At 51.9% G+C, this 26,354-nt stretch overlaps 1 protein-coding gene across 1 annotated transcript; it reads left to right on the top strand.

Annotated features, from left to right (window-relative positions):
- The first annotated feature begins 151 nt into the window (after positions 1-151).
- Bckdha (branched chain keto acid dehydrogenase E1, alpha polypeptide) lies at positions 152-26,011 on the top strand. The gene is made up of 9 exons (XM_028781965.1): positions 152-460; positions 13,652-13,834; positions 13,931-14,017; positions 17,252-17,360; positions 22,333-22,494; positions 24,085-24,291; positions 24,446-24,587; positions 24,741-24,912; positions 25,496-26,011. Exons 1-9 carry the CDS (start codon positions 353-355, stop codon positions 25,664-25,666), a joined length of 1,341 nt encoding a protein of 446 aa, XP_028637798.1. The 5' UTR covers positions 152-352; the 3' UTR covers positions 25,667-26,011.
- Positions 26,012-26,354: the final 343 nt, after the last annotated feature.

Genomic DNA, 26,354 nt, shown 5'->3' with positions numbered 1-26,354 from the left:
CAATCTGGTTCCGCCCACCTCCACCTCCCAATTCTGGCAAAGCCATTGGACAACAGGGAATAGAGGGCGGGACTTGGAGTGGGTCCATTTTGCCCAAGGTCCCGGGCCCTGAACCCTGGAGGTTCAAGTCAAGTTGTTCTTTTTATTGCCTGATATTGGAGCAACTACAAACAGACGACTGGAGCAAGTTTAGAGAATAAAAATTGCCACCTTACTTATTTATGCGTCTTTGTCGCAAGATGCTTGGAAGCAGATACTGTGTTGGCTTAGTGGTGCTGCTATTTGAATAAGGCATCGAATGGGACAGCCTCATGTCTATCCCGTGAGAAAGGAGGAGTGGTTGTGAGCCAAGATGGCGGTAGCGATGTCTGCGGCCAAGATCTGGAGGCCGTGCCGTGGTCTGGGCCAGGCTGCCCTCCTGCTGTTGGGGCGATCTGGGGCTCGGGGTTTGGCTAGATCCGTGAGTATCTGGGCCCCACGGGATCTTTCTTAGGAAGAAATAGAGACGTAAAGGTTATGTTTAAAAGCGTCTCAATCTTTCACGAGGCTGTGTTTGCGCTTCTGTGTATTTCACAGTGCAGAGAAGATGGGGTCTGTAGGCAGAAGCTCTGGGTAGGAAGAGGAGGGGACAAGCAGAGGTGAGCAGGATGAGGAAGGTAGTCAGTGGAAGCAAGCAAATGTAGAAAGGTTGCCAGAGCCGGTGGGGGTGGGGGGGGGGGGCGGGGGCGGGGCAGGCGTGTGTGCTGTTCTCTTTGGCTTTTTTTTCCCCCTTTGGCAATCAAGTCCTTCACAGCTGATTTCAGTCCTGGAACTCATTGGCTGGGCAGGTAGGCTGAGCTTCGAGCAGAAGTGAGGTACCCTAGGGAAAGGTCACTGCAGCTGATTAAATCTGTTTTCCTGCTGGCTCAGTCTTCTGTCGTTGTCCCCGTGTTTCTTTACTTATTTGAGAGGACATTTGGAAGAACGGCAGACAGGAGCAGTTTGTAACTTTCATTAGTTTGTATATTTCAAATTTTCCATCCTCCCTCCCCTTTTTGGCCGCTGTCTTACATAGCCCAGGCTGGCCTCCCAGCTCTCTATAAAGCTGAGGATGACCTTGAACCCCTGTTCTCCTGCCCCACGTCAGTGTGAGGATTAGAACTGTGCACCACCATGCCCGCTTCTATCTGGTGCTAGGGATTGAACTCAGGACTTACACGTGCCAGACAAGCACTCTACCTATTGAACTACGTCCTCCGCCTCTTCTGTGTTCCCTCCCTTTTTGCTCTCTTCTGCCTCTTTGTCTCAGATTCTGGGATTTCAGCCATTTGTTATCGTGCCTGGCTTTATAGTCTCTGTTTTGATTTTATTCTTTTTGATTTGGGTCTTTTTTTTTTTTTCAAGACAGGGTTTCTCTGTGTAGCTCTGGCTGTCCTGGAACTCACTCTGTAGACCAGGCTAGCCTTGAACTCAGAAATCCGCCTGCTTCTGCCTCCCAAGTGCTGGGATTAAAAGGCGTGCGCCACCACTGCCCAGCGATTTGAGTCTTTTTGAGACAGGGTTTCTCTATGTAACCCTGACTGTCCTGTCCTGGAACTTTCTTTGTAGACCACACTAGCCTCGGAATCACAGAGATCTGCCTGCCTCTGTCTCCCAAGGCTGGGACTAAAAGCTTATGCCAACACACCCAGTTCTGGCTTTTAAAAAATGTTTTTATCAATCCTCTTTTTATACAGTGTACTGTGATCACGTTTCACTGTGCTTCCTGCACCTGGTTTTCTTTTCTTTCACTAGGTCTGTTAATAAATGCTGGGGTTTTGTTTGTTTGTTTGTTTGTTTGTTTTGTTTTTGACCAACGCTTGAGGTGTAGTCTGGCTCGCCTAGAATTTTCTAGCCTAGGCTCGTACTCAGGATCCTCCTGCCTCAACTATTCCTGCCTCAGCCTTCAAAGCACTCAGATTGCAGGCGTGTGCTGCTGGGCCCACCCTTTTACCTTCTGAGTAGTAGTAGCAGGCTTGGGTAGCGGCAAAAGGAGATTTTTTTAGACTCACGGTTATCCAGCAGAGCTTTCTCATACAGTGTAGAAGTCTTGTGTTTGTGCTGTCCAGTATGGTAGCACCTGCCATATGTGGCTACCCGGCTTTAAATGTGGCTAGACTGTGGGGTTTGTACTTTTTGAGACAGGGCTGTCCTATTTGTAATATAATTCAGGCTGACCTCAGACTGGTAGTCCTCCTGGCTGAGCTTTTAAATGCTAGAATTACAGGTCTGTGCCACTGTGCTCAATTTGAAGGTTTACTGTTGTTGTTTTACTTGTTTTATTTATTTTTTGAAAATTTTATACATGTATACAGTATATTTTGATGAAATCCTCTCCACCTTCCCCACTTCCAGTTCGGTCTAGGTTCCTCCCATCCCTCATGACTCTGTGCCTTCTTAGACTTGTTTGCTTGCTTGTTTGTTTGTTTATTGAGACAGGGTCTGTCTATAGAACCGTAGCTGTCCCGGAACTCACAGGACCAGGCAGGCCTTGCACTCACAGAGATCATCCACCTGCCTCCGCCTTCTGAGTACTGGTGAGTCCAGTTAATGTTGCCCATACACCAATGGGTGTAGATTCATCCACTAGGGCCTGGGGAACCTACCAGTGGCCTAAAGAAAAATGGCTCTTCTTTCTCTTGGAGCTGGTAACTGCTAATAGACCTCTAGCCAGGAATGGGGTCTTGAGAGCACCTCCCCAAACCTTGCTGGAGCTTTAACTGGCTTCATCTTGTGCAGATCGTTTATAAGTGACCATGGCCGCTATGAATTCTATTTGCAATAGCTGTGTCGCAAGGACAGGGATGCTGTAGTAGCTCCTCCCATCCCGCAGTAGCTCCTCCCATCCTGCAGTAGCGCCTCTCATCCCGCAGTAGCTCCTCCCATCCCGCAGTAGCCCCTCCCATCCCGCAGCAGCTCCTCCCATCCCGCAGTAGCTCCTCCCATCCCGCAGTAGCTCCTCCCATCCTGGAATTCTTACGTTCTTTCTGGCTGTTCCTTCACAATGCTCCCTTAGCTGTGGATATTAATGTCTGGTGGTGATATTAATGTCTCATTTACAGCTGAGTCACTTATTCTGAGCACAGAGCAGTAATGTGTCTGCATTAACCACTACCCACCTCAGTAAGAAGCTTCTCTGGTCAAGACTGGGAGAATCACATATCTATAGTATAAACATTAATATTTAGAAGACAGTTTGACAACATGATCATTTAGGAAAATGGCATCAGTAGGTTCTCCTCCGGTTCCTATGGCTTCCCTAGCCGTATGCTTTGACCTGGGTTATAGTACCAGGTATGGAGTCTGTCCTGTGGAGCAGGGCTTCTATTCAATCAAGAGAGCAGTTGGTTGCCTCATACACGGTCTCGCCACAGATGTGCACCAGTGGGCACAGCTCGCCCAGCGGGTTTGTATTGTAGCGTGTGGAGGTCCAAGACTAGATAAATTGATGTCTCTTCTCCCCCTGCTGCCTGCACAGCATCTAGCATGATGAAAGAACCCTCAACCTCTGCTTGTGGGGGTGTAAACTGGTGCAGCCACTCTGATGAGTCAGGAGGGTTCTTACAGCTATAAGCCGATCAATCTACCACATGACCTGGCTGTATTGCTTCTGAGCATATATCCGACAGATCTGTGCCTTACTATAGAGACACTCGTACGTCCTGGTTCATTGCTGCTCTAGTCACAGTAGCTAAGAAATAGGATCAACTTAGATCTTCATTAACTGACAGATACTGAAAAGGTGATATGTATGTATGTATATATGTATATATGTATATACGTATGCACATACATGATGGGGTATTACTCAAGTGTGAAGAGAACTGAAACCATGAAATTTGCAGGTAAATGATGGAACTGGGAAAAGTATACCAAGTAAGGTCACCCAGGCCACAAAAGACAAACGTTGTCCATTCCCATGGGGGTTCTAGCGTCACGTCTTTTATGATCTTAACATGAAGTACATATGGAAGCTAGGAAGGTAAAGAGACCGTTAGCAGGGAGTGAGGAGCAGATGCATTTAGGGAAGAGGAACCCTGGGGCCGAGGGCCTCAATCAAGCAGGTAGTGCCTGGGCCGTGTGTGGGGATGGGCCACTGAGGGGCCCAGCAGAGGGCAACAAAGTGAAGTGTGCACGGAGACGCTACTCAGAACCTGTGATCTTTCAAGAAAATAGTATAGTAAGAGGGGACGGTAGAGCCTACATGCTATGAAAGAACGGGGGAGGATACTGGAAGCTAAAAGCTTAAGTTCAAGTCGGGACAGGGAGGTAGGGGGAGAGGAGAGGTAGGGGTGGGCTAGCCAAAACTAAGAATGAATGAAGAAGCCTTATGGAGCCCCATGAGGGGGCCAGAGAGATGGCTCAGTGGTTAAGAGCACTTCTGAAGGACCTGGGTTCAATTCCCAGCACCCACAAGGCAACTCCCTACTGTCTATAACTCCAGTTCCAGGGGATCTGACACCCTCACACCAGTGTACATAAAACTAAATAAATAAATGAAGCCCATTAGTTTAGCAAGCTAATTTAAATTTTTTTTCTTAAAAAGAAAGTACTCCACATTAGTAAGCACTCTTGCTCCCAGGAGACCGGTATTGAGTGACAGTCCCAGTGCCAGGCAAAGCTGGTACTGGCCAAGCACCCAATCAGTCCAGGCTCCGCATTGCTCTTGGTTGCCTGCTGTGACTGCAGTGTAAGGCCCTGTTGCTGGAGTGACCAAACCACAGTTTGATTTGGGGACACAGAGAAAACTTTTTTTTTTCTCTAGTGCAGGCTGGTCTCAAACTGTAGCCTGCGATGGCTTCAGAACTGGTGGCCTTCCTCCCGCCTCAACTTCCCGAGGGGTGGATTGCAGGCGTGAGCCGCCATCTGTGGCTGGAAGGTGCAGTTTCCTGGGGACAGGGATGAGGAGCTAAGACCTTGGGAGAAGGGTGGGGAGAGGTACAGCCAAGGCTCGGTAGAGTGGATGCTAGGGCCAGGGGACAGGAAGAGGGACAAGGCAGCTCCTCCTCCTGGCACCCCTCACCGAGCACTGTGGCCCTGGCCCTGGGTGTTTGCCGGATCTGCATCTGTCTTCTTCCCCTGCTGCTACAGCAGAAGTCTTCGCTGCTCAGGGCTAAGAAGAGGAAGGAAACTTAAACTGTGGGAGCCTGCCCCAGGGTAGTGACTATAAATCTTGTAGGCAAGCAAGCAGCCCTCCCTCCCACCCCCACCCCTCAAACAGAAAGAAAGAACAAAACAAAACTCTCTAACTACTCTCTCGGGCTCTGTTGGTAGAATGCACCAGCACTGCATCAGCTGAGTACAGCAGTGCGTACCTATAATTCCAGCACTCAGGAAGCAGCGGCAGGAGGATTGCACAGAACTCCAGGCCAGCCGGGGGTACATGGCAAGACTCTACAGGGAAAAAAAAAAAGTCACCCTTCAGGCCGTTGAATGGCTCAGAGAGTAAAGGCCTGGGGCTTTGAGATGTCTCCAGGGCCCACATGGAGGAGAGAGAATCAACTCCCACAGGTTATCTCACTCTGTCATGCACGTGCTCACACAATAAGCAAAAGTGTAGTTTAAAAAAAAATTAAAGACTTGGGGCTGGAGAGATGGCTCAGTGGTTAGCAGCGTGATCTGCTCTTCCAGAGGTCCTGAGTTCATTTCCCAGCAACCACATGGCGGCTCACAACTCTCCGGAACACCAGCTCCAGGGGAATCAGCATCCTCACACAGACATACATGCAGACAGAACACCAGCACATAAAATAAAAATAAATAAATTAGAAACAAAAATTACAGACTGAAAACACCAGCCGGGCGGTGGTGGCACACACCTTTAGTCCCCAGCACTTGGGAGGCAGAGGCAGGCGGATTTCTGAGTTCGAGGCCAGCCTGGTCTACAGAGTGAGTTCCAGGACAGCCAGGGCTACACAGAGAAATCCTGTCTCGAAAAACAAAAAAACAAAAAAAAAAGACTTAAAACACCAAATTCACTCCCTGTAGCATTCTGACCCTCGTCTGGGAGGGCAGAGGTACTAGGGCGCTGGAGGAAGGCTGTTAGAACCAGGGTTCTGCTCTTCGTCACTAATGGTCCGGCACTCTGAAGGCTCTTGAAGTGACGTGCCAAGAGGAGATGGGTCTACTGATTTCTCTCCTGTTCTGTTTAACCTTTGGCCTGGAGGCTAAATGTAGCCAAAGACGGGTATGAACATAGCCTAACATGGAATTATAGTCGTAGCTAAAACATGATGAGACTATTTTTTTCCGTTTGTGTGTGTGTATGTTTTGCTGTGAAGTTCTAGCTAAGTGTAAAGTTTGTAGATAACAGCGTCGTGTTGCAATGTTCAACAGTTGGACGCCCCTGAAGGTGTTGGCTGATGTCTTAAGGAATCTGATGTGGGTTTTGCACGTTACGAAACACTTTGTGACTGACAATTTCAACATACAAAGTGCTAGTGCAGTGCTACTAAAATGAGAGGCTGAGGCTCAGTGATAGTGAGTCTGAGCACAGAGCCCTGGCCTCCAAAGCCTAGTTCCCTTCCAGCTGCCAACAAGAGAGAAGCTCGGGCACTGAGCCCCGCCCCGACTTCTGCCTCTGCCTCCCAAGAGCTGATATTAAAAGTGTGTGCCACCACACTCAACATATTTTGTTCTGAAATGCAATATTGTTGGCCTAATAAGAAACTTCTTTTTTGAGGAGGAGGTGGCACATGCATGCCACTGTGAAGGTCCGAGAACAGCTTTGGGGTCCTCAGGCTTGGTGGCAAGTGTCTTTACCAGATGAAACATCTCTCTGTTTGTTTTTTTTCTTTTTTTTAAGGCAGGATTTGTAGTGGCCTAGGTTGGCCTTGAACTGAGTCTGGCCTTGAACTTTTTATGTTGCGGTCTCTCTCCACTTCCCTTGTGTGCCAGCATGCCTTGGTTCTGTTTCATATCTCCTTCAGTGCTGGGGAGAGCACCATGGACCTCGAGAGTGCTAGGCAAGTGTGCTACCACTGAGCTCTGCCTCCTCACTAACCTAGTGTGAAGGTCTTACCTGGGTGCCATTTTGATTCTAGGAGAGAGAAGACTTTGTACCATGGAGGAAAAGTGTTCCAAGTCCCCCGAGCAGCTTTGTTTGACAGACAGTACACGGAACAAAGGGTCTGGTCACACTAGTTTTTCTTGTAGGAGATGGAATCAGTGGAGGAGTAGCTCACTGGTGGGCACCACCAGGCCCTGCCGCTTGTTCTGGCTAGCTGACCTGTTAGTTCCTCAGAGCAGTTTGGGATTGTACACTTTAGGTTTCCTTGGGCAGAACCAGAGAAATGCTTCCCTTAGATAGCGCTGGCAAGTGTTAAAGAGAGATTGTTTCGTTTGGGTTTTGAGACTAGATCTCATGTGGTCCTGGGCAACCCTGAAAACTCTGTAGCTGGGGATGGCTATGAACTCCTGATGCTTGTTCACACCTTCCCCTCCAAGTACTGGGATTCCGAGTGTGGGCTATCACGTCCAGCTAGAGTGTAGATTGTGTTATTTCCCCAGGGTCTTGCTAGGTAGTCCCGGCTGGCCTGGAACTTGATGCAGTCCTCCTGCCCCAGCTTCCAGAGTGTGGGCTAAAGGTGTGCTCCATAATGTGTGTGTGTGTGTGTGTGTGTGTGTGTGTGTGTGTGTGTGTGTGTGCATGTGTGAGTCTTCAACTGCAGGTGTGTGCCTGCTATGGCCCGAGGTGTCAGCTCCCCCTGGAGCTAGAGTTCCAGGTGATTTGCAGGCCGCCTGAGCTTGCAGGGAACTGCTAGAGCAGCAAGAGTTCTTCTCATCTGGGCTCCTTCCAGCCCAAGAGAGGGTTCCTAGGGGCACTCACTCTGTATTCCGAGCACTGGCTAAGTCAGGATGTTAGACATGGCAGCCACAGCTTTTCTCCAGAGACACTAACTAGCTTCGTGTTGACTGACTGAGGGAAAGAGTGAAATGCTCTCTTGGGCTCACACCTGCAGCACCCAGAGCCTGTGGAGGTGAAAGCCGCTGGGTCTCTGAGGCCCAGGGAGCTAGATTGCTTTCCAACCTGAGTGGCAATGCTCAAGGGAGCTCTCAGCTCCCTGCTGCCTTAGCTGGCCCAGTGCCTCAGGGCTCAAGGCTCAGTGGGTGTGGATGGTTTTGGCTTTCTTCCACAGAGAGAAGGTAGAGTTAGCAGGCCCATCCCAAATGCTAGATGAGTTCTGAACCCTACCTTCTTTGCTCAGGCAGCCCCTGCACATGTCAACCTCACCAACTTGTGAGCTGTGTGGCTTTGGACAAGTTGTTTAGCCCTTCTGAGCCTCAAGCATAATCTGTGTTTGATTGGGTACCTCGAAAGGAGGCTGGGGTGTGTATGTGTGTGTGTGTGTGGCTTCAGTGAGCACAGAGATAGAGCTTTGTGTGGCACCTGTGTTCACAGTCAGTTGTTTTCTGTTTTTGTCTCTTAAGGTTTATTTTATTTCCATATGTGTGTGTGCACATTTTTGTGGGTATCTGTGAAGACTAGAAGAGAGTGTGGGATCCCCTGAAGCTGGAGTTACAGACAGTTGTGAGTCAACTGATGTGGGTGCCAGGAATCAACATCTGAGCCATCGCTCCAGCCCTGTAGTTAGCTCTTACGGACCTACTTCAGTCACCTTGGTTTCCAGTGTCCCCAGGTGCCAGGCCTAGAGCCTGTTTCTGTTGATTTGGTTTGGTTTTTGGTTTTTACTTTGTTCTGTTTTGAGAGGGTCTTGTCTTATACCCCATGCTAGCCTTGCACTTGTGATCCTCCTGCCTCAGTTTCCTGATGGTGGCCTGACATGCCTGTGTAACTCCACTGAGTTCTTCCTCATGCCCAAAGTACTTTTTCACCCTTGCCTCTCTTCAACTCCCCTCTTTGAGAGAACTTTTTTTTTTTCACTCCATGTGGAGTGGCTGGTGACACTTCCTACAAGGCATGAGTGGTGTATTGTCCCTCAGCCCACAAAGCAGCTCTCTTGTCTTTATGGGGCATGGGCTCAGGGCAGTAGGTTCCTGTCTGGCGTCCTGTGGTTGGACAGAGGCAGATCTGGGATTCGAGCCAGGCAGGTTAGATGTAGCTGTGAGGAGACCCTGCTGCTGGGCAAGCTCTCATCCAGGCTTTGTATCTGCCTGGTTGACGGAAACAGTCATCTCACATCCCTGTTAGTGGTTCATGCTCGCCGAACGTTCCTTACGTGTCAGGCACTGGGCTGAATCACGTGTATATGTTAGCTCATGCTGTGCTCATAACGTACACTAACGGAGAATCTAAGGCTCAGGGAGGTGTCGTCCTACAGCTTCTGCCTGTGCTGTGTACTGAGGTATCCATGGGAATGGCCGTGCGATACCTCTGCAGGCTGATCAGGCTGCCCAGCTCCTGTTGGGGTTCCTTGGGCTTCAGGGCTTTGTCCCAGGCTGGGCAATTTTGCCATCCTAACGTCACTGGCTGCCAGGCAACTCCCTACCTCCAAGAAGTGGCAGAGGAGAAATATGGTCATTGGATGTGGTCATCATGTACCTTCTCTGTAGGACTGGGTGGGGGAGGGTTTCTCTGTAGCCCTGGCTGTCCTGGAACTACTTTGTAGACCAGGCTGGCCTCGAACTCACAGAGATCCGCCTGCCTCTGCCTCCCAAGCACTGGGATTAAAGTCGTGCACCACCACTGCCCAGCCTCTGTAGGTATTTTACCACCCATCCCATAATCCAGCATCCAGTGTCATTACTGGCCAGTTTTGGAACTCACTGAATTAGCACAGTGACTTCATGGGGGGCAAAGACAGCCCTCCTGTTCACATGTTTGGAAAGAGGGGATTGGAGAACATGGTCTGGGCCTGCTCCAGCATGTGAGGTCCACCTGAGTGTCTGAATGGTTGCATCAGGTCCCCTGACAATGTGCCCCACATGGACATCCTAGCTCATTCTTAGCCTGCAGGCTCTGCCTGATACTCATCACTCCCAGGTAATCCCTATAGCTTTCCTCCTCTGTCTCCTCCTGACTCTCTCTCTAAAGTTTGCTAGGGCAAAGTCTGGAATCAGTTTCTAACTTAAGGGGTACCAGTTCTTCTCTCCCCATCTTCCCAAGGTGCCCATCATTTCTGATTCTCCTGCTTTCTTACCTTTGTGTCTTTTGGTGGGGTTGATCAGGCTTTGAGACTATGTCTCTCTCAGTAAGTGGGTCAGGCTGGCCTTGAACTCATTATTCTCTTGCTTCAGCTTCCTGAGTGGGTGTCTCAGGAATCCTGTTGCTGTGAAGAGACACCATGAAGGTGGCATTAGGGTACCACCATGCCCTTCTCTCTCACCACTTCTCAAGCACATATTATGCCCAGGCCGACGTGAACCCTGTGTAAATCACCCTAGGAACTTGGTGCTCAGCCCTCTGCAGTGTTTTAGACATGAGAAAATTTGAAGTGTTTCCAGAGAGCCACATTGTGAGGTCAGAAAGTGGAGTTCAAGTCCGTTTGACTCCAGAGTCTCTGAGCTCAGCCAACCGCTCATTCTCCCATGTACAAGGTAATTACCTCTGGAGAGCTTGTGTAAGCCAGCTCAACACCTCCCCTGCCTTGTGGCCTGTGTGGGAGACAGACATGAAACAAAGGCCCCTTCCAGGTCTGTATCAAGATCCTGCTGTGCCTGGAGCTCAGGTCGAGGAGAGGTTGCTTGCTTCCTTCTTGCGCGATCAGGATGAGTCTGCCAGAGTGGTGCCAGCCTGAACCTGCCCTGCCGTGGGGAGCAATCATTTCCTCACAGCCACGAACCTCAGCGCCTGCTGGAACCTCGGCGCCTTGTCCGATGTAGTTAAAAGAAGGGAGGGGACACGTGACATCTAGTTTGTAGGAAATCCACTGTTTGTGTGGCTCCCCTAGACGGTAAGCTTCAGCTGCTGACCTGAGGGGAGCCTGGCTGTGGAGGAGGAAAGATGCACATGTGTGGGAGCTGGACATGCTGTGGCCGTGGTGGTTGGTGGTGGGGGGCAGGGGTCTGAGTCAGCCCTGCCCGGTTGGAAGTCCCATTGTGACAAGTGTGTTTAGATTTGTGGCCTGGCGCAAGCTGGTTTGCCTCCCTGAGTCTCTTCCCTGATGCCCTAAGGAAGCACAGCCTAGCCTGGCACCCAGCCATTCAGTGCCCTCCTGAGTGTGTAGGCTTCTCTGGCTTTGGCAGCCATGTCTTCTCCAATGCTAGCCTTACAAGGTCCTCTTACCTCCTGAATGATGACGTCAAGGAGTGGAATGGCGGAACGACCCAGAAAGGGTTAATTAGCAACAAGCCAGGGTTGTTGGAAGATGGCAACCTGTCTCTCCCTTCAGCCATCCTTCCCCTTGCCCTGAGGTCGAGTTGTCTCTGTGGGTTTTCATCAAGGGAGGACGGTGTGGGAAGTCCAGTGGGTCTGGAACAGGTGGGCACCTCTGTTTCTCAGAGTAGCCCTTCCCCCACCTCCCAGTAGTCTCCTCTGGAATGTGGGCTGCTCGTGCCCTACCTCCTTTATGAATGAACATGGGGGTGAGGGAAGGCCCCCTAGGAAGTCTGGAGACACACTCAAAGCTTCTGTGTTGATTAGAGAAGTCTGAGTCTGGTTTCTGTTGTGGTCAGCTTTTTCTGGCAAGTGGCCTTTTCCTGGAACTTGGCACTAGGTACAGCAGGCTTGGGAAGGCTGGAAGATTTGTTTGTTCCTAGATAACTTCAGTGTGCAGTCCCAACTATTTCATTTTTGTTGTTGTTTCTCATTTTTAGATAGTCATCCATAGCCCAGGCTGTCTCAGTCCGGTGATATCCCTGCCCTTCTACTTTCTGGGCAGGGATCACCACTCTAAACCAAACCCAGGGCTTCGTGCATGCCAGGCAAGTGCTTTACCTTTTGACCCACATTCCTACTCCCCCCCTTTTTATAAAGACAGGGTCTCATGTTGCCCTTGCTGGCCTTGAACTTGCTATATAGCCAAAGGTAGTTTGGAACTCTCGATTCTCTCTGCTTCCCGGGTGCTCAGATTAGAAGTTGAGCTGCCAAACCCCTCTTCATTAATTTTTTTAAAAATGATTTCACGTTGAAGCTTCAGCTGGCCTTGAACTTGTGTCATCTTCTTCCCCCAGGCTCCCCACCCACTTCAGTACAGGGATTATGAGTACCCCTCATACCTAGCTTTTTGTTTTGTGTCTATGGTAGGGTTTTCAGTGTCTCAGTGCTGTCCCAGAATTCCACATCTTTCTGCCTCCACTTTCTGCGTGCTGTGTGCTGTTGTGCATAGCTCTGTGTTCAGTTCATGTATAAAAGATAGAGCATGCGGGAGCACAGAGAAACTTCTGGAAACCACGTCTTCCTGGAGAGGAGCGTGTGCAGGTTTTGACCTGCGAGGTTCAGTGTCCCTGCAGAATGCCTGACTCCTTGGAGCGCGCTGCAGAACGTGTGCCCGCCCTGCGTTCTGGACTTGGCATGCTCTGTCTGCTGCCTGCCGCACTCCGTCCTTGGCTGCTTATTACTCTATGGGACTCAGTTCTTATGTCACCTCCTCAGAGGAACCCCGATCTTGTCCTCACGGCTGTGGGAGGACAGGAATTGCCCTCCATCCTGTTTGGCGAATCGTTTCCCTCTCAGTTCCAAGGACAGATGCCTGCAGTTGTTAGATCCCTGCCCAGAGCTGGGAAGTAAGCGGGTGCTCAGGCATTCAGTGAGTAGGTCATTCTGGCTTTAGCGTAGGAGCTGCCCTGGCAGGGAGAGGGCCACTGGTGCATGTAATACACTTTGCCGGGTGAGAGAAGGGAAGGACCAGGTGTGTAGAATTTATCACATGTAGCACCTATAATCCCAGTCCCCCAGATGCTAAGGCAGGAGGATCATGAGCAAGTGGCCAACCTGGGCTATGTAGGAGAGGCTTGCCCCAAAATGACTTCTAGATGCCCTGTGAGGCATTGTAAACATGCCTTTCTTTTTTACATATATTTATTTTACTTCAGTATTTTTAGTTTCTGGGACAGGTTTCTCTCTGTAGCTCTGGCTGTCCTCTCTGTAGACCAGGCTGTCCTTGAACTCACAGAGACCCTCCTGCCTCTGCCTCCCAGATGCTGGGATCAAAGGCATGCTCTACCACAGCCAGGTAAACGTGTCTTTCTTTAAAGCTCAATTGAAATGGAACTTTTTTTAGGTAGGCTCTCTCTGTGTATAGCTGAGGGTGACCTTCAACTCCTGCTGCCCCACCTCTGCCTCCCAAAGGACAGAATTGTAGGCTTGTACTGTTGTGCCCAGTCAACCTTCACGTTTCTATGAACTAGTTTTTGTTCTTAGGGCAGGGGATACATAAAGGGAAAAAATCCCTTTGCTATGCCACCCATTAAGAGATTGGTCCCCGGGCAGTGGTGGCGCACGCCTTTAATCCCAGCACTTGGGAGGCAGAGGCAGGTGGATTTCTGAGTTCTAGGACAGCCTGGTCTATAGAGTGAGTTCTAGGACAGCTAGGACTATACAGAGAAACCCTGTCTACAAAACGAAACTGGATGTGGAGGAGATTAGTACTTGAAGGCTAGCCTCAGATAAGAAGCAAATTTGAGGCTAACCTGGGCTCATGAGCTCCTTACCCACCATAATGTCAGCTACCAAGGTTGAGCCAGCTTCAGCTTCAGCTGCTCCTGATAGAGTGCTTTTGCCTCTCTTCCCCAGTACCCCATCAGGCAGCAGCAACAGCAGTTCCCATCCCTGGACGACAAGCCCCAGTTCCCAGGGGCCTCTGCAGAATTTGTAGACAAGCTTGAGTTCATCCAGCCCAATGTCATCTCCGGCATCCCCATCTACCGTGTCATGGACCGCCAGGGCCAGATCATCAACCCCAGTGAAGATCCCCACGTGAGGCTGCTTCCCGCTCCCCGGCCCCCTATGCCCAGGTTCCTTGCCTGACTCCTCCTGTCCCAACTGTCCCCATCTGTCTGCCTCCACCTGCAGCTGCCCCAGGAAGAGGTTCTGAAGTTATACAGGAGCATGACGCTACTCAACACCATGGACCGCATTCTCTATGAGTCCCAGCGGCAGGTATGTGGGGACAGGTGGGAGCAGGGTCGGGTTACCCCTGGTCCCTACCTGTGATTGCGTACAAGGAATGCCAAGGAGGGGGTTGGTATGGCGGATCCTTTTGGTGGTGTCATGAGAGTTTGTGGGGTTCTGGTGGGACACTGGAAGAATGTGGGAAAGGTTTCACCCAAGAACACTAAAAATACCAGCCATGCTCACAGCAGAGAAAAGTTCCAGAAGTACCAGTCGTGGTCATGACTTTGGGTAGGACATTTTTCTTGTCTTTGTCTTGGTTCCCACAGTTTTTGACAGCTGGATACACAACTCAGTGGTAGAGTGCTTGCCTTGTCCTGGCTTCTGTCAAATAAATCCCTTCAGAAGCCAGGCATGATGATACATGCCTGTAAGTCTAGTGCTTGGGAGGCTGAGGCAGTAGGATAGCCTTGAGTTCTAGGCCAGCCTAAAGTACAAAGTGAGACACTGTCTCAAAGCTACCCCTCCACCCCAACCCAGGACATGCGTGAAGTGAGAGCTGGTTGTAGTGTTGGGATGGGAACCATGCTCTCCAGAACGGAAGGAGTTTACCTAACATGCAGAACAGCCCATGTGCATAAGGACTGTGCTTGGGCATGAGTGGCAGACTACCCACGCCAAAGGCAAGCTCAAGAAACAAAGTCAAAAGCAATACTCGCCCGTGACTAGTCCGCCCTCTTGGATAAAAGAAGCTAGGGGAATAGGGAGCCTGGAGCTCATCCAGTGGAGCCGAGTGTCTCCAGCTGCCATTCATTGTGTCGTGGCAAATTCATCCGCTCTAAACTCCCCAGTGGTGCCTGAGGAGGCAGTGACTTCCTTGCTACCCACCCCAGTGCTCTGGATTTTTGAATGAAACACACACACACACATATATACACACACACACACTCACTCACAGCCTTATATTTAATAGGCCTTAAACAGCTCAATGGTTGGGCCACTCCCAAACTTCCATGTTGCTAGCATACTCTCCCCTCTGATACTCCTGAATTATTAGTTACTAAACCTGTGTTCCATCCTGGCCATCCAGGACCCAGGCCTGTAGCCCTTCTGGGCCATGATCCCCGACTCTTACATGTCTTACACTTCTCAGGCCTGGACCCTCTCCTTTCCCAGAATGACACCTTTTTCTTCTGGGTCCTTGTCTGGGAATCCTAGAAGTCCTGCCTCTGTCTCTATGTTCAGGCACTGGCTGCTGGCAACTTTATTTACCAGTTAAACCCAGCTGGGGACAGGGAACCTCAGTGTTTTACATGCCGATGTGTGGATTCCCATGTGATTTTGGAAACTCAAATAACATAATGCAAGCATTAAACAAAACCTACAACGACATTGCTGTGCTGTGCAGTGCGGTGCAGTGTGGTGCAGTGTGGTGTGGTACAGTGTGGTGCAGTGCAGGCCTTTCTTCATGGTCTGCTTAGGGTTCTCATCATCCCAATGGCTGCTAGAGTCTCTTTCCAGGCAGCATGCAGAAGGCAGGTGGGAGGCCGAGCACGGCCTGTCTCGACTCTTCCTCGACTTGTGTCTCCATAGAGCTTTCTTGGGCAGTCTCCGGAATGCCATCTATCAGTGTTCATCGGCCCTTCCTAGTTGTCAGAGAGACTGTCACTTGTCCTTTCTTCTGGATAGCTCTTGCATATGGCAGAATGGGTGCTCTGGTAACGGGAGGCAGGAAGGACTCAGGGAGGACAGACTCTGCCACTAGACCAAGATTGGGTGCATCTCAAGCTCATCCACATACTGATTGAACTTGACAGCCCTGAAGGCCCTCCGTACCCAGCACCCGCCCACCCACTTGGCACCAGAAAGTCAATTAAGTTTTAATTGGATCCCCACTTAAAGAAAAGCCCTTCCTCATCATTTTCCCAGGCCGCTGGAAGGGCAGGTTCCAGGAGCATTGCTGAGGTCCACAGAGGTGGGCGGTCCCGAGGGGCAGTTTAGAGAGAGCTCTTCCATGTGATCTTGGGTGATCTGGATTTCATCATACACCAGGGGTTCCCCAACTCTGCGGCCAGACTTCCATCTTGGTGCCCTAGACTAGTTGGCATCCACTCTGCTCATACCCCACAGCAGACAGCCTGCCCAGACTTGACCTGAGTGCCTTCCTCCTCTAACTGTTTCTCGGTGCTGGGCACTGGCAGCCGCCCTTCTCACCTACCCTGGCACCCCAAGTCTCACTTGCTGTCTGCTATCTCCCTGCCCGCCTTCTGTTTCTTGATGTTCCCTTAGGAATTGGTTGGCAGCTACAGCACTGTTGGACACCCACCCCGTCCCTCTGCTTCATCCTTTATGGCAGATTGGCCTTTGTTCTGTGCCTGTTGCCTGATGCTCACAGGATGGCTGCCACTGGTCCAGGCACCCTGGCTCTTGAGTGAGGCACGAAGAAGATGGGGTTAGGGGTAGTGCCAGTAAGAGTCTTATCCAGAAAAGCAAATTCCATTAAAGCCTGGGGCTAAAACTGTCTCTCACCAACCACCCCTCGCTGGCAAGGGAGGCTGGGAAGCCCAGTGATTTTTCAGGCCCAGAGATAGAGAGGCTAAGCGGGCCTGGGTGGTCACTCTCTGAGGCATTAACTCAGCTTTTGAGGACTCATCCATCTGTCCCTCTCTCCGTGTCCCTAGCTCCCAAACCAGGCCACCAGTCCCTCTCTCCTGGCACTGTAGTCTCTCCTTTTGCCATCCCTTCCTGGCAGAGCCTCCTGAGATTCCCAGACCCAGGTGTGGCTGCAGCACCCCTACAGAGTGACCGGGAGCACAGCCCACATACACCTCTCCCCTCACCTCACTTGACCTTGTGGTCCTTTGGCCTCATGTCTTTCCTTGTCCTTTTGTCTGGGCCTTGCCCAATGCAGCAAGGTTGTCTCAACACCTGCCTGTGCCTGGCTTACTGTCGGCTCTTGACACTCAGTTCTCACTGTCACCCACTTGCTTTGGAGACAGGAGCTCCTTGAGCCCAGCACAGTGATGGCCACAGCGGTGACGGATCATTACAGGACAGGCAGGAGCTGGGTGTGGCGGCACACCCCTTTAACTCTGACACCCAGGAAGCAGAGGCAGGCACATCTTAAGTCTGAGGCCAACTAGGTCTACTTTGTGAGTTCAGGATATCCAGGGTTACAGGGAGACCCTGTCTCTAAAAATAAAACAAGCAAAGAAGTAAGGCAGGGTTCTCTGTCAAGGACTGGCTTAACCAAGCCTGGGCCTCTGGACCCTTCACCCCTAGGGCCGGATCTCCTTCTACATGACCAACTATGGTGAGGAGGGGACACATGTGGGGAGTGCCGCCGCCCTGGAGCGCACGGACCTGGTGTTCGGCCAGTACCGGGAGGCAGGTATGTCTGTTGGTAGTTTGCCCTGGAGTCTCCATTGAGCCCCACAGCATGGTGCTGTGAGGGCCTCAGGAGCCCAAGGAACAGCACTGGAAGCAGGGCAGGGGAGGCCCCCAGAGCTACTAAGTGTGGGGTGGCACCTCTTGCAAAGAAGGTCGGCTCACAGACCTCTCTGAGCCACTGCCTTCTCATCTCCAAGGTGGCAATGAGGAGGCACCTGAATTGAACCTGAATCAGAAGGACCCTGGGGATCAGGCCTGGCTGAGGGCATGGTGTACTCTGTGGGCACCTGTCTGCCCAGGGAATGGCACTTCTGGATTCTTCCGAGGCACTATGTTCCCCAGGACACAGAAGCTGTAGGAAGGTCCTGAGCACTGTGGGGATCTCATTTTTTGGGGGGGGGGGGCAAGGGAGATAGATACAGAGGAAAGCAGGGAACAGAGAATAAGGCAAGAACCTCTTTGAGAGCTGGGGACACGGCCTGGCAGCATAGCACCTAACTAGAATCTATCTGTGAGGACCAGGTGAGAGGCCTATTGAGATGTGTTTATTTGGGGTCCAGAAAGGAAGGTGCCCCTGGCAGTAACAGCCAGGCAGATCCTGAGCCTTGTTAGGCCTACCACATCTTAGGCAAGCTGCTTGACCATCTGTCCTCTATAAGGAGGTGGTACCCCCAGCTGACTGCTGAAAAGTCACGGGCAATTGGCATAAAGCTAGCACAGGGCTGAGCACTTGGAATTAGAGGCCCTTGTCATTGGAGCCTTTCCCAGGGACAGCTTTTCAGAAGTGGGGTTAGCCAGGACGACTGTCTAGAGGCCTCCTTGGATAAGCCAGGCATCCAGTCTACAGCTGGACCAGCCCCTGACCCCTCTTGTACTGGGTTGAGACAGTCTGTGATAGTTGAGGCCTAGCCTCGTTATCAAGGAAAGCCAGGTTTCCAAGGCACTGGGGACCATAAGCTCTTGCCTGTGTGGAAGCAACCCATCTCCTACTTCATGCTGGGAGGCAGAGAAGCCTGGCACAATAGTATGTGCGTGTAATCCCAGTTCTCAGGGAGCCGAGGCAGGAAGACTGTGAGTTTGAGGCCAGCCTGAGCTACATAGCAAGAATCTGTCCTTAAAAACAGCAAACCCCAATAAAAACAAGCCACAGTGACATGAGGAGATGAGAGTGCTCCATAGAGCAGGTGGCCCCTACTAGTTTCTGGAAGGCCGAGTCTCCGATTGCATCAGAGTGCTTTGTCTTGTCCCGTTGCTGCAGAATATGGGCGTTTTGGAGCCAGGGCTGGCCTGGTTTGGGTGGTTTGTGGAGGTCCTTGTCCCAGCCAGTGAGGCAGTTGTCCTTGTTAATTGGGAAAGCCAGTCAGTCAGCAGGTTGAGTGAGGTCCTGGGAGCTAGACCATCTGCCTCCCAAGGAGCAGGGCCTAGTGAGTCCTCTTCACTGAAGTCTGACCCAGTAACAGCCCTCTCTGTCACTCTGGCTTCCCTCCCATGACCCTATTGGCCATTCCCAGCTGGGGTGGTGACAGGGAGTGGTGTTTGTTCAGGACGTGAAGCAGCAGCAGGTGCTGAGGCAAAGCAGTGATTCCCATGGAACCTGCAGCTTCCTGGTGCAGGTTAGAGCCGCCTGGGTGCCGTGCATAGCCAAGGCTGTCAAATTTGTTTATGTTTGGTGAGGTGGAGATTCAACCCAGGGTCTCACACACTTTACCACAGAGACCCACCCCAGCCTGGAACTGTGTGTGTGAGCACCTTCTTCCTGCCCCTTTGTGGTGACTGTCGTGTAGAAGCCCCGCTATCTGAGCCTTGTGAGTTCCTGGGAAGTCTTAAGGCAGGCGCACCCCCTCCTTCGCCAGAGTTCCTCCTCCATCATTGCCTATGCAGTCTCGCAAGGCCATTTTGAATTTATTGTCCTCATCCAAAGACATCTGACAGATGACTGAAGCCCAAGGCATGGTGGCACATGTGGAAGCAGAGACAGGAGAATTGCCACAAATTCAAGGCCAGCTTGGCCTATGTACATAGAAAGTCCGGGCCTACTGGGTATGGTAGTGCACACCTTTAGTCTCAGCAGTTAGGAGGTAGAGGCAGCAGATCTCTTTGAAGCCAGCCTGATCTACATAGTGAGTTCCAGGACATCCAGGGCTACCGAGTGGGACCTGCCTTAAGAAACAAACAAGCTGGGGCTGGAGAGATGGCTCGGGGGTTAAGAGCACTGACTGCTCTTCCAGAGGTCCTGAGTTCAATTCCCAGCAACCACATGGTGGCTCACAACCATCTGCAATGGGATCCAATGCCCTCTTCTGGTGTGTCTGAAGACAGTGACAGTGTACTCACATACATAAAATAAGTAAATCTTAAAAAAAAAAAAGAAACAAACAAGCGGCTTACAATGTGACCCCATTGCCTTGTTTGTTGTTATTGTTTTGAAACAAGGTCTTACTGTGTAGCCATGGCTGGTCTGGAACTACCTTTGTAGACTAGGCTGGCCTTGAACTCACAGAGATCTACCTGCCTGCCTCTCAAGTGGTGGTAAGGCACCCCAGCCTCATTAACTTTTCATATGAAGAACAACTCTGCAGTAAAGGGTTGGGAACGGTCAGTGCCAGACAGCTGCTTCCGCGTGAGCTCATGTTCTGGGAGACCACAGGGGCCATGAAAATGCTTCTGTGTGAGTTCAGGCTCTGTGGGACTGTAGAACATCATAACTCACAGTGTTCCCTCAAGGCTGTGTGTTGTGACCCCTTTCAGTGATGTTGAGAGAGTCCCAGCTTGTCCTGAAAGAATCAGACCCATCCAGTCCTCTGACTTGCACAGAGATGCAAGTCACCTTCGATGGCTATCTGACATCCATCCGGCAGGGCTTTTCCCCAGTTAGTTAATTGATTCACTTTATATCCCAATATCAGCCTCCCCCTCTCCTCCTATCTCCCCTCATAATCTCCTCCCCCTCCCCTTCATCTCTGAGAAGGGGGAGGTCGCTCCAGGGTACCACTCCACCCTGGCACATCAAGTCACTGCAGGACTAGATACATCCTCTCCCACTGAAGGCAGACAAGGCAGCCCAGTTAGGGGAACAGGATCCACAGACAGACAACAGATTCAGGGTCAGCCCCGACTCCAGTGGTTGGGGGACCTGCATATGCAACATGGCCTGTGCATATGTCCAGGCAAGTTGTTTCTGTTGGTCTTCCTGTGGAGTCCCAGTCCTCTTCGGATCCCTCAGTCTTTCTCCCAACCCTTCCTCCACAAGACTCTGCAAGCTCCATCTAATGTTTGGCTGTGGCTGTCTTCATCTTTTTCAGTCAGCTGATGGGTAGAGGCTCTCAGATGACAGCCATGCTGTGCTCCTGTCTGCAAACATAGCAGAGCACCATTAATAGTTTCAGGGATTGGTTCTTGCCCAAGGGATACATCTCGGTTTGGGCCAGGCATTTGTTGGCCACGCCCTCCATCTCTGCTCCATCTTTGTTCCTGCATGTCTTGTAGGCAGGACACAATTCAGGTCAGGTTTTGTGGGTGAGTTTGTGTCCTTCTCCCTCCATTGGGAGTCCACTTCAGTATCCATATCCCCTACTGCTAGGAGACTCAGCTAGAGTCACCCTCATAGACTCTCTGGGGCCTCCTTCCTTCTGGCACAGGTCTCTGCCATGTCCTAGAGACCTCCCCCAGGGCTTTTATTTGAAGAAAAGGTTTTATTTCTATGAATAGATATGGTCTTTCCTGTCAGTACAGGTGGAGGTGGATTAGTTCAAGATACAAATCTCACAATTTCTTATTGGGGAAAAAAAGCCTTGGGCTGGGGCTGTATCAGTGGTAGACTATTTGCTGCCATGCCTGCCTGAGGACCTGGATTCCATGTGGGAAAGGTGGGTGTTGACAGCCCCAAGGGAAGTAGAGCCTCATTCCCTCAGTATTGTGGCCCAGGGCCATTGGATGGCTCCCTGTATCGGTGAGCTCAGGGGCAGGCACATAGAGACTTAGACAACGGCTCACTGTGCAGACCAGGCTGGCCTTAAACTCAGATCTGCCTGTCTCTGACTCCCAAGTGCTGGGATTAAAGGCTTGAGCTGCCATGCCTGGCCAGTGAGTTATTAAGAAAAAAGAAAGAAAAAGAAAACACCATGAAGTCTGGAGAAGAATGGAGGGTGTTCCCAAAAGAGTTAGAGGTGGGGGTTGGGGTGGGGGCGTGGGGATGACCTAAGCATCTCATGTTCATGGATGAAATTACCAAGTAATTTCTGAAAAGCCACAGACAGAGTAATGGTCTGATGGGTCTTTTCCCACTGACCATGTTCCCCTAAGGCTGAAACCAGATTTTTTTTTTCGAGACAGGGTTTCTCTGTGTAGCCCTGGCTGTCCTGGAACTCACTCTGTAGACCAGGCTAACCTCGAACTCAGAAATCCGCCTGCCTCTGCCTCCCAAGTGCTGGGATTAAAAGCGTGCGCCACCGCTGCCTGGCACGAAACCAGATTTTTATAAAGACTTTGCCTGCCATTTTCTGTGCAGGACAGCTCTGTCATACGCAAAGTTCAGTTATACCCCTTCAAAGATGAGTGTCGGATGGCGCTAACATATAAACCATCCACCCCTTGCTGAGAGTCACCAAGAAGGATAATCTGGGCCAAACATAAAGGTCTCTCCAGAGATAGGTCATACCTGTGAAACCTGCCTGTCGTTATGACCCCCCGCCCCCCGAGTTTGCATACCTTCTACAGTCTGGCTCTTAGTTAGCTTTTCACTCAAGATATCATCTTGCTATGTAGCCCTGACTTACCTCCAGCTTGCAATCCTCCTGCCATAGCCTCCAGAGTGCTGGGCTCAAAGGCCTGCCCTACCACACTGACCTGGCTACCGTGTTCTAGGCAGGAAGCTCCGGGGAGGAAGGGGATGGTTCTAGGTTGCCCACAGGGTTGGCCTGCCACTCCTCCCCCCTGGGCTGCCTATCAGGCTCACAGCTGCCTCCCCCTGCCAGGTGTGCTCATGTACCGGGACTACCCGCTGGAGCTGTTCATGGCCCAGTGCTACGGCAACGTGAATGACCCAGGCAAGGGACGCCAGATGCCCGTTCACTACGGCTGCAAGGAGCGCCACTTTGTCACCATTTCCTCTCCACTGGCCACGCAGATCCCTCAGGGTGAGGACATATACTCTGAACCTCCTGCATGCAATACCTGTGGCATAGATCTCTCTGGGCCCAGGCCTCCAGCCTGTGCCGTTAGAGCCTGGCTTGTACACAGGGACCTCAGAGGAGGGCTCTGTGGTGTCCTACCTCATCAAGCAGCCTTGGGTCACCATGACCATACTGAACTTCCCAGACTCCTCCTGCTCAAGCCAGCATGGCCAGGCATCGTGTTGTTGCCACACTCAAGATTGTCTAATAAAACTGTTGGTGGTTGTGAGGTAAACCTAGCACGTGTTATTACCCCTGTTACAGAGAACAGGAAGTTGACGGTGAAGAAGGAAGTGACTTAGTAGGGACTTGTGGTAGAGAGGAGGGCGGGGACTCACTCATGGGCACTGGTGACTGCAGAGACCACGCTCTCCCCTGCCCTGGCTAGCCTTGCTCCTCAGAGCCAAGTGGACCTCCCAGAGCTGGGGTGCCCTGAGGCACCTGCATACTACAGACTGCCAGGATGCTGGGCCTGTGTCCACACAGCACACAGACCAAGGATAGGCTCTGTTGTGGCCTCCTGGGCCTAGAATCTGACGGGAGGCGTACGTCTCGGTGGAGCCTGGCTGTTGCAGCAGTCCGGGTGTGTGGCTTGTGTGTCTGCAGACCTCGTGGGAGAATGGTGGGAAGCAGAGCTCTCTTTATTATGGTACACCAAAGTCCCTTAGTCAGCAGACGTAGGCAATGGCCACCATATCCTAGGCTTTCTGAACAAGAGAGACAAATGTCAGCCCTGTTGATACTGATGTTGGCTTGGGGGAGAGCAGCAGGGCAGACTGTGAGGGGACAGGAACTGGAGTGCTTCGTACAGGTGACAGGAAAGGCAGCACAGAGCCATGTCTGGGGGGCAGTGGCAGAGGCGTCACAGCTGATTGGAAGGCAGGCTGGAAGTAGTGTGGAAGAGAGTTGTGTGGGCACCTTGAGGCAATCGTGAGTTCAGTTATGACTAGATCAAGGGACGAAGGGTGGGGGGCACTGAGCAGGTGAGGGCTACTGGCCTTTCTTATTGCAGGGACTTTGGCCCACAGTGGCCTGAGAGCCCAGAATTCGGAAGGAGTCTGCCAGACTCACTCTGTAAGAATCCCCTGGCTCCTTGGATGACATATTAAGGGTCAGTGGGCTACTCAGTAACTAGGATATGAGGTGCTGGTGGCTTGGCCCTGGTGTTGAAGGTCCGTATCTGGCCGTCCTTTGAAGGTGGTATACATGCAAGCATGACGGGGTGGAATCAGGGGTCATGCACCCTGGGTACCTGGAGACAACTTTCCAAGCCTGCGGCCGTGTGTGTGTGTGTGTGTGTGTGTGTGTGTGTGTGTGTGTGTGTGTGTGGTGTGTGTGTGTGTGTGTGTGTGTGTGGTGTGTGTGGTGTGTGTGTGTATGTGTGTGTATGTGTGTGTGTGTGTATGTGTGTGTGTGTGTATGTGTGTGTGTGGTGTGTGTGTATGTGTGTGTATGTGTGTGTGTGTGGTGTGTGTGTGTGTGTATGTGTGTGTGTGCGGTGTGTGTGTGCGGGGCTAGTCCTGCTCTCACCCTCTCATCCATGTCCCCGTGCAGCGGTAGGGGCAGCCTATGCTGCCAAGCGGGCCAATGCCAACCGGATTGTGATCTGTTACTTTGGCGAGGGGGCAGCCAGCGAAGGGGACGCCCACGCCGGTTTCAATTTTGCTGCCACCCTGGAGTGTCCTATCATCTTCTTCTGCCGGAACAATGGCTATGCCATCTCCACACCAACCTCTGAGCAGTACCGTGGGGATGGCATAGGTAAGGACCCCTCTCTCGCTGTCCTCCTTCCTGTTCTCTCCCCGGTGGTATGTGACAGCGAGGGCACAGGAGGCAGTGGGCAGAGCACACCCTTTGCTCTCCTCTTCCCCTTTCATCTCCCTGAGGCCTGACTGGCATCCTCTCTGTCCTGCAGCGGCTCGGGGCCCTGGGTACGGCATCATGTCAATCCGTGTGGACGGCAACGATGTGTTCGCGGTGTACAATGCCACTAAGGAGGCCCGACGGCGGGCTGTGGCTGAAAACCAACCCTTCCTCATTGAGGCCATGACCTACAGGTGCCCGTCTCCCTTCCATCCTGCAGCCCACAGCTCTGAGAAGCTGTCAGCGCCCCCAGACATGGCCTCCCTTGCCTGTGCCACATCACTCCTGTGTCCTTTTCTGACATGTTCCCCCTCCCCCAGCTGATCCACGCCTCTTCCCCTGAGCAGGATTGGGCACCACAGCACCAGTGACGACAGCTCAGCGTACCGTTCAGTGGACGAGGTCAATTACTGGGACAAGCAGGACCACCCAATCTCGAGGCTGAGGCAGTACCTGCTGAACCAGGGTTGGTGGGATGAGGAACAGGAGAAGGCCTGGCGGAAGCAATCACGGAAGAAGGTGAGGGCCCATTGGAGCCCCAGGGTGTGCTCTGCTGACTTCTGCACAGCAAGAACTCTGGGAGAACAGGAATGCAGGACCTGGGTGTTCACACTGACCCGGGCAAGCCTTGTCCCCATGTGTGGCCCCTGGAGCCAAGCTGCCTGGACCATATGGCCTTAATGACTCTTCACAGTGGAACCCAGGGCAAGTTATCTCTAAGTTTCTGGGGTATCCACTTCATAACTCAGTCCATGTGAAGTGGAGTGCCCCACCTGGGCTGTGGCTGGAGCTAATTTTGTCCTCTGTGCGCTTAGGACAGGCCTGGTCTGGCCTCAGGCTGCACCATGGTCACTGGCTCAGCTCTGACCCCGTCGCCCTGAGGAGTCCTTTCCCTTCTCTGCATCCTGCCCCTCCACTCCTGTTCCCTCCATTGTAGAGATGCTCAGTGCAGTGCCAGCTCCCTGCAGGCCAGAGCTGGGGATCTGCAGTGCTCGCTAACACCAGGCTGAGGCCTCAGAGGGGCAAGGCTGGACCATGGGTCGTGGCTGGGAGAGGGCGGGGTGAAGGGGACAGACACTTACTAGTCTCTCGTGTCTCTCAGGTGATGGAGGCCTTTGAGCAGGCCGAGCGGAAGCTAAAGCCGAACCCAAGCCTCCTCTTCTCCGATGTGTACCAGGAGATGCCCACCCAGCTCCGCAGGCAGCAGGAGTCACTGGCACGGCACCTGCAGACTTATGGGGAGCACTATCCCCTGGACCACTTTGACAAGTGAGGTCCTAGCTGCCATGAGGTGGTCCTGCTCTAAGTGGAGCAGGAGTGCCAGCAGGATGCTGTCCCCCCTGCTAGTCAGCGCTGCTAACATGCTGAGCGGCCAGGGTGGCACTCCAGCCTGTCATGAGGTGACTCTTCCTCCCGTTCCTGCTCCCCCAGGCCACTTCACTGGGGCACCATGTTTGCAGCCACTGCTGTGGCTCCATCACTCCCTTCACCTGTTACAGTGCCTTTTAGGGGTGGGAAGGGACCAGGGTCAGGGAAGGCCCTCTGGGCAGGGTGGCCCTGGATTTGCCCAGAGAAATAGCTGATTGGCAGAGTAAGTAAACCACAGCTCTGCCTTTGAGTCTGCTTCCTCTGGCCTCTTTCCTCAAGTTTGGGGACTGGGGTGTGTGTGGAGAGGAGGAGAGAGCCCAGTATGGCTGATTTGGTTTGAGGGCTATTGTTTGTTTGTGCATCTCCACAGTAACTTACTGGAACTTGTGATCCTGCTTTAGTCTCTAGTTCTGGGATTATAGGAATATATAGCACCACACTAGCCTTTGGGGACATCCTGGCTTCTTTAGGCAGAAAGGCTGAAGATACCTACTTCTATAAATGTTCCCAAGCTAGAAGGCAGCCTTGGCACATGGTCCCTCCAGAGAGAGCCCTCCCATGGGCTGGTAGATGCATGATGTCCCATGTAGTGT

Source organism: Grammomys surdaster, unplaced genomic scaffold (genome assembly GCF_004785775.1).
Source record: "Grammomys surdaster isolate TR1022 unplaced genomic scaffold, NIH_TR_1.0 591, whole genome shotgun sequence".
NCBI classification, from domain to species: domain Eukaryota; kingdom Metazoa; phylum Chordata; class Mammalia; order Rodentia; family Muridae; genus Grammomys; species Grammomys surdaster.
The sequence above is the reverse complement of the archived record's forward strand: the minus strand, read 5'-3'. Positions and strand labels throughout refer to the sequence as shown.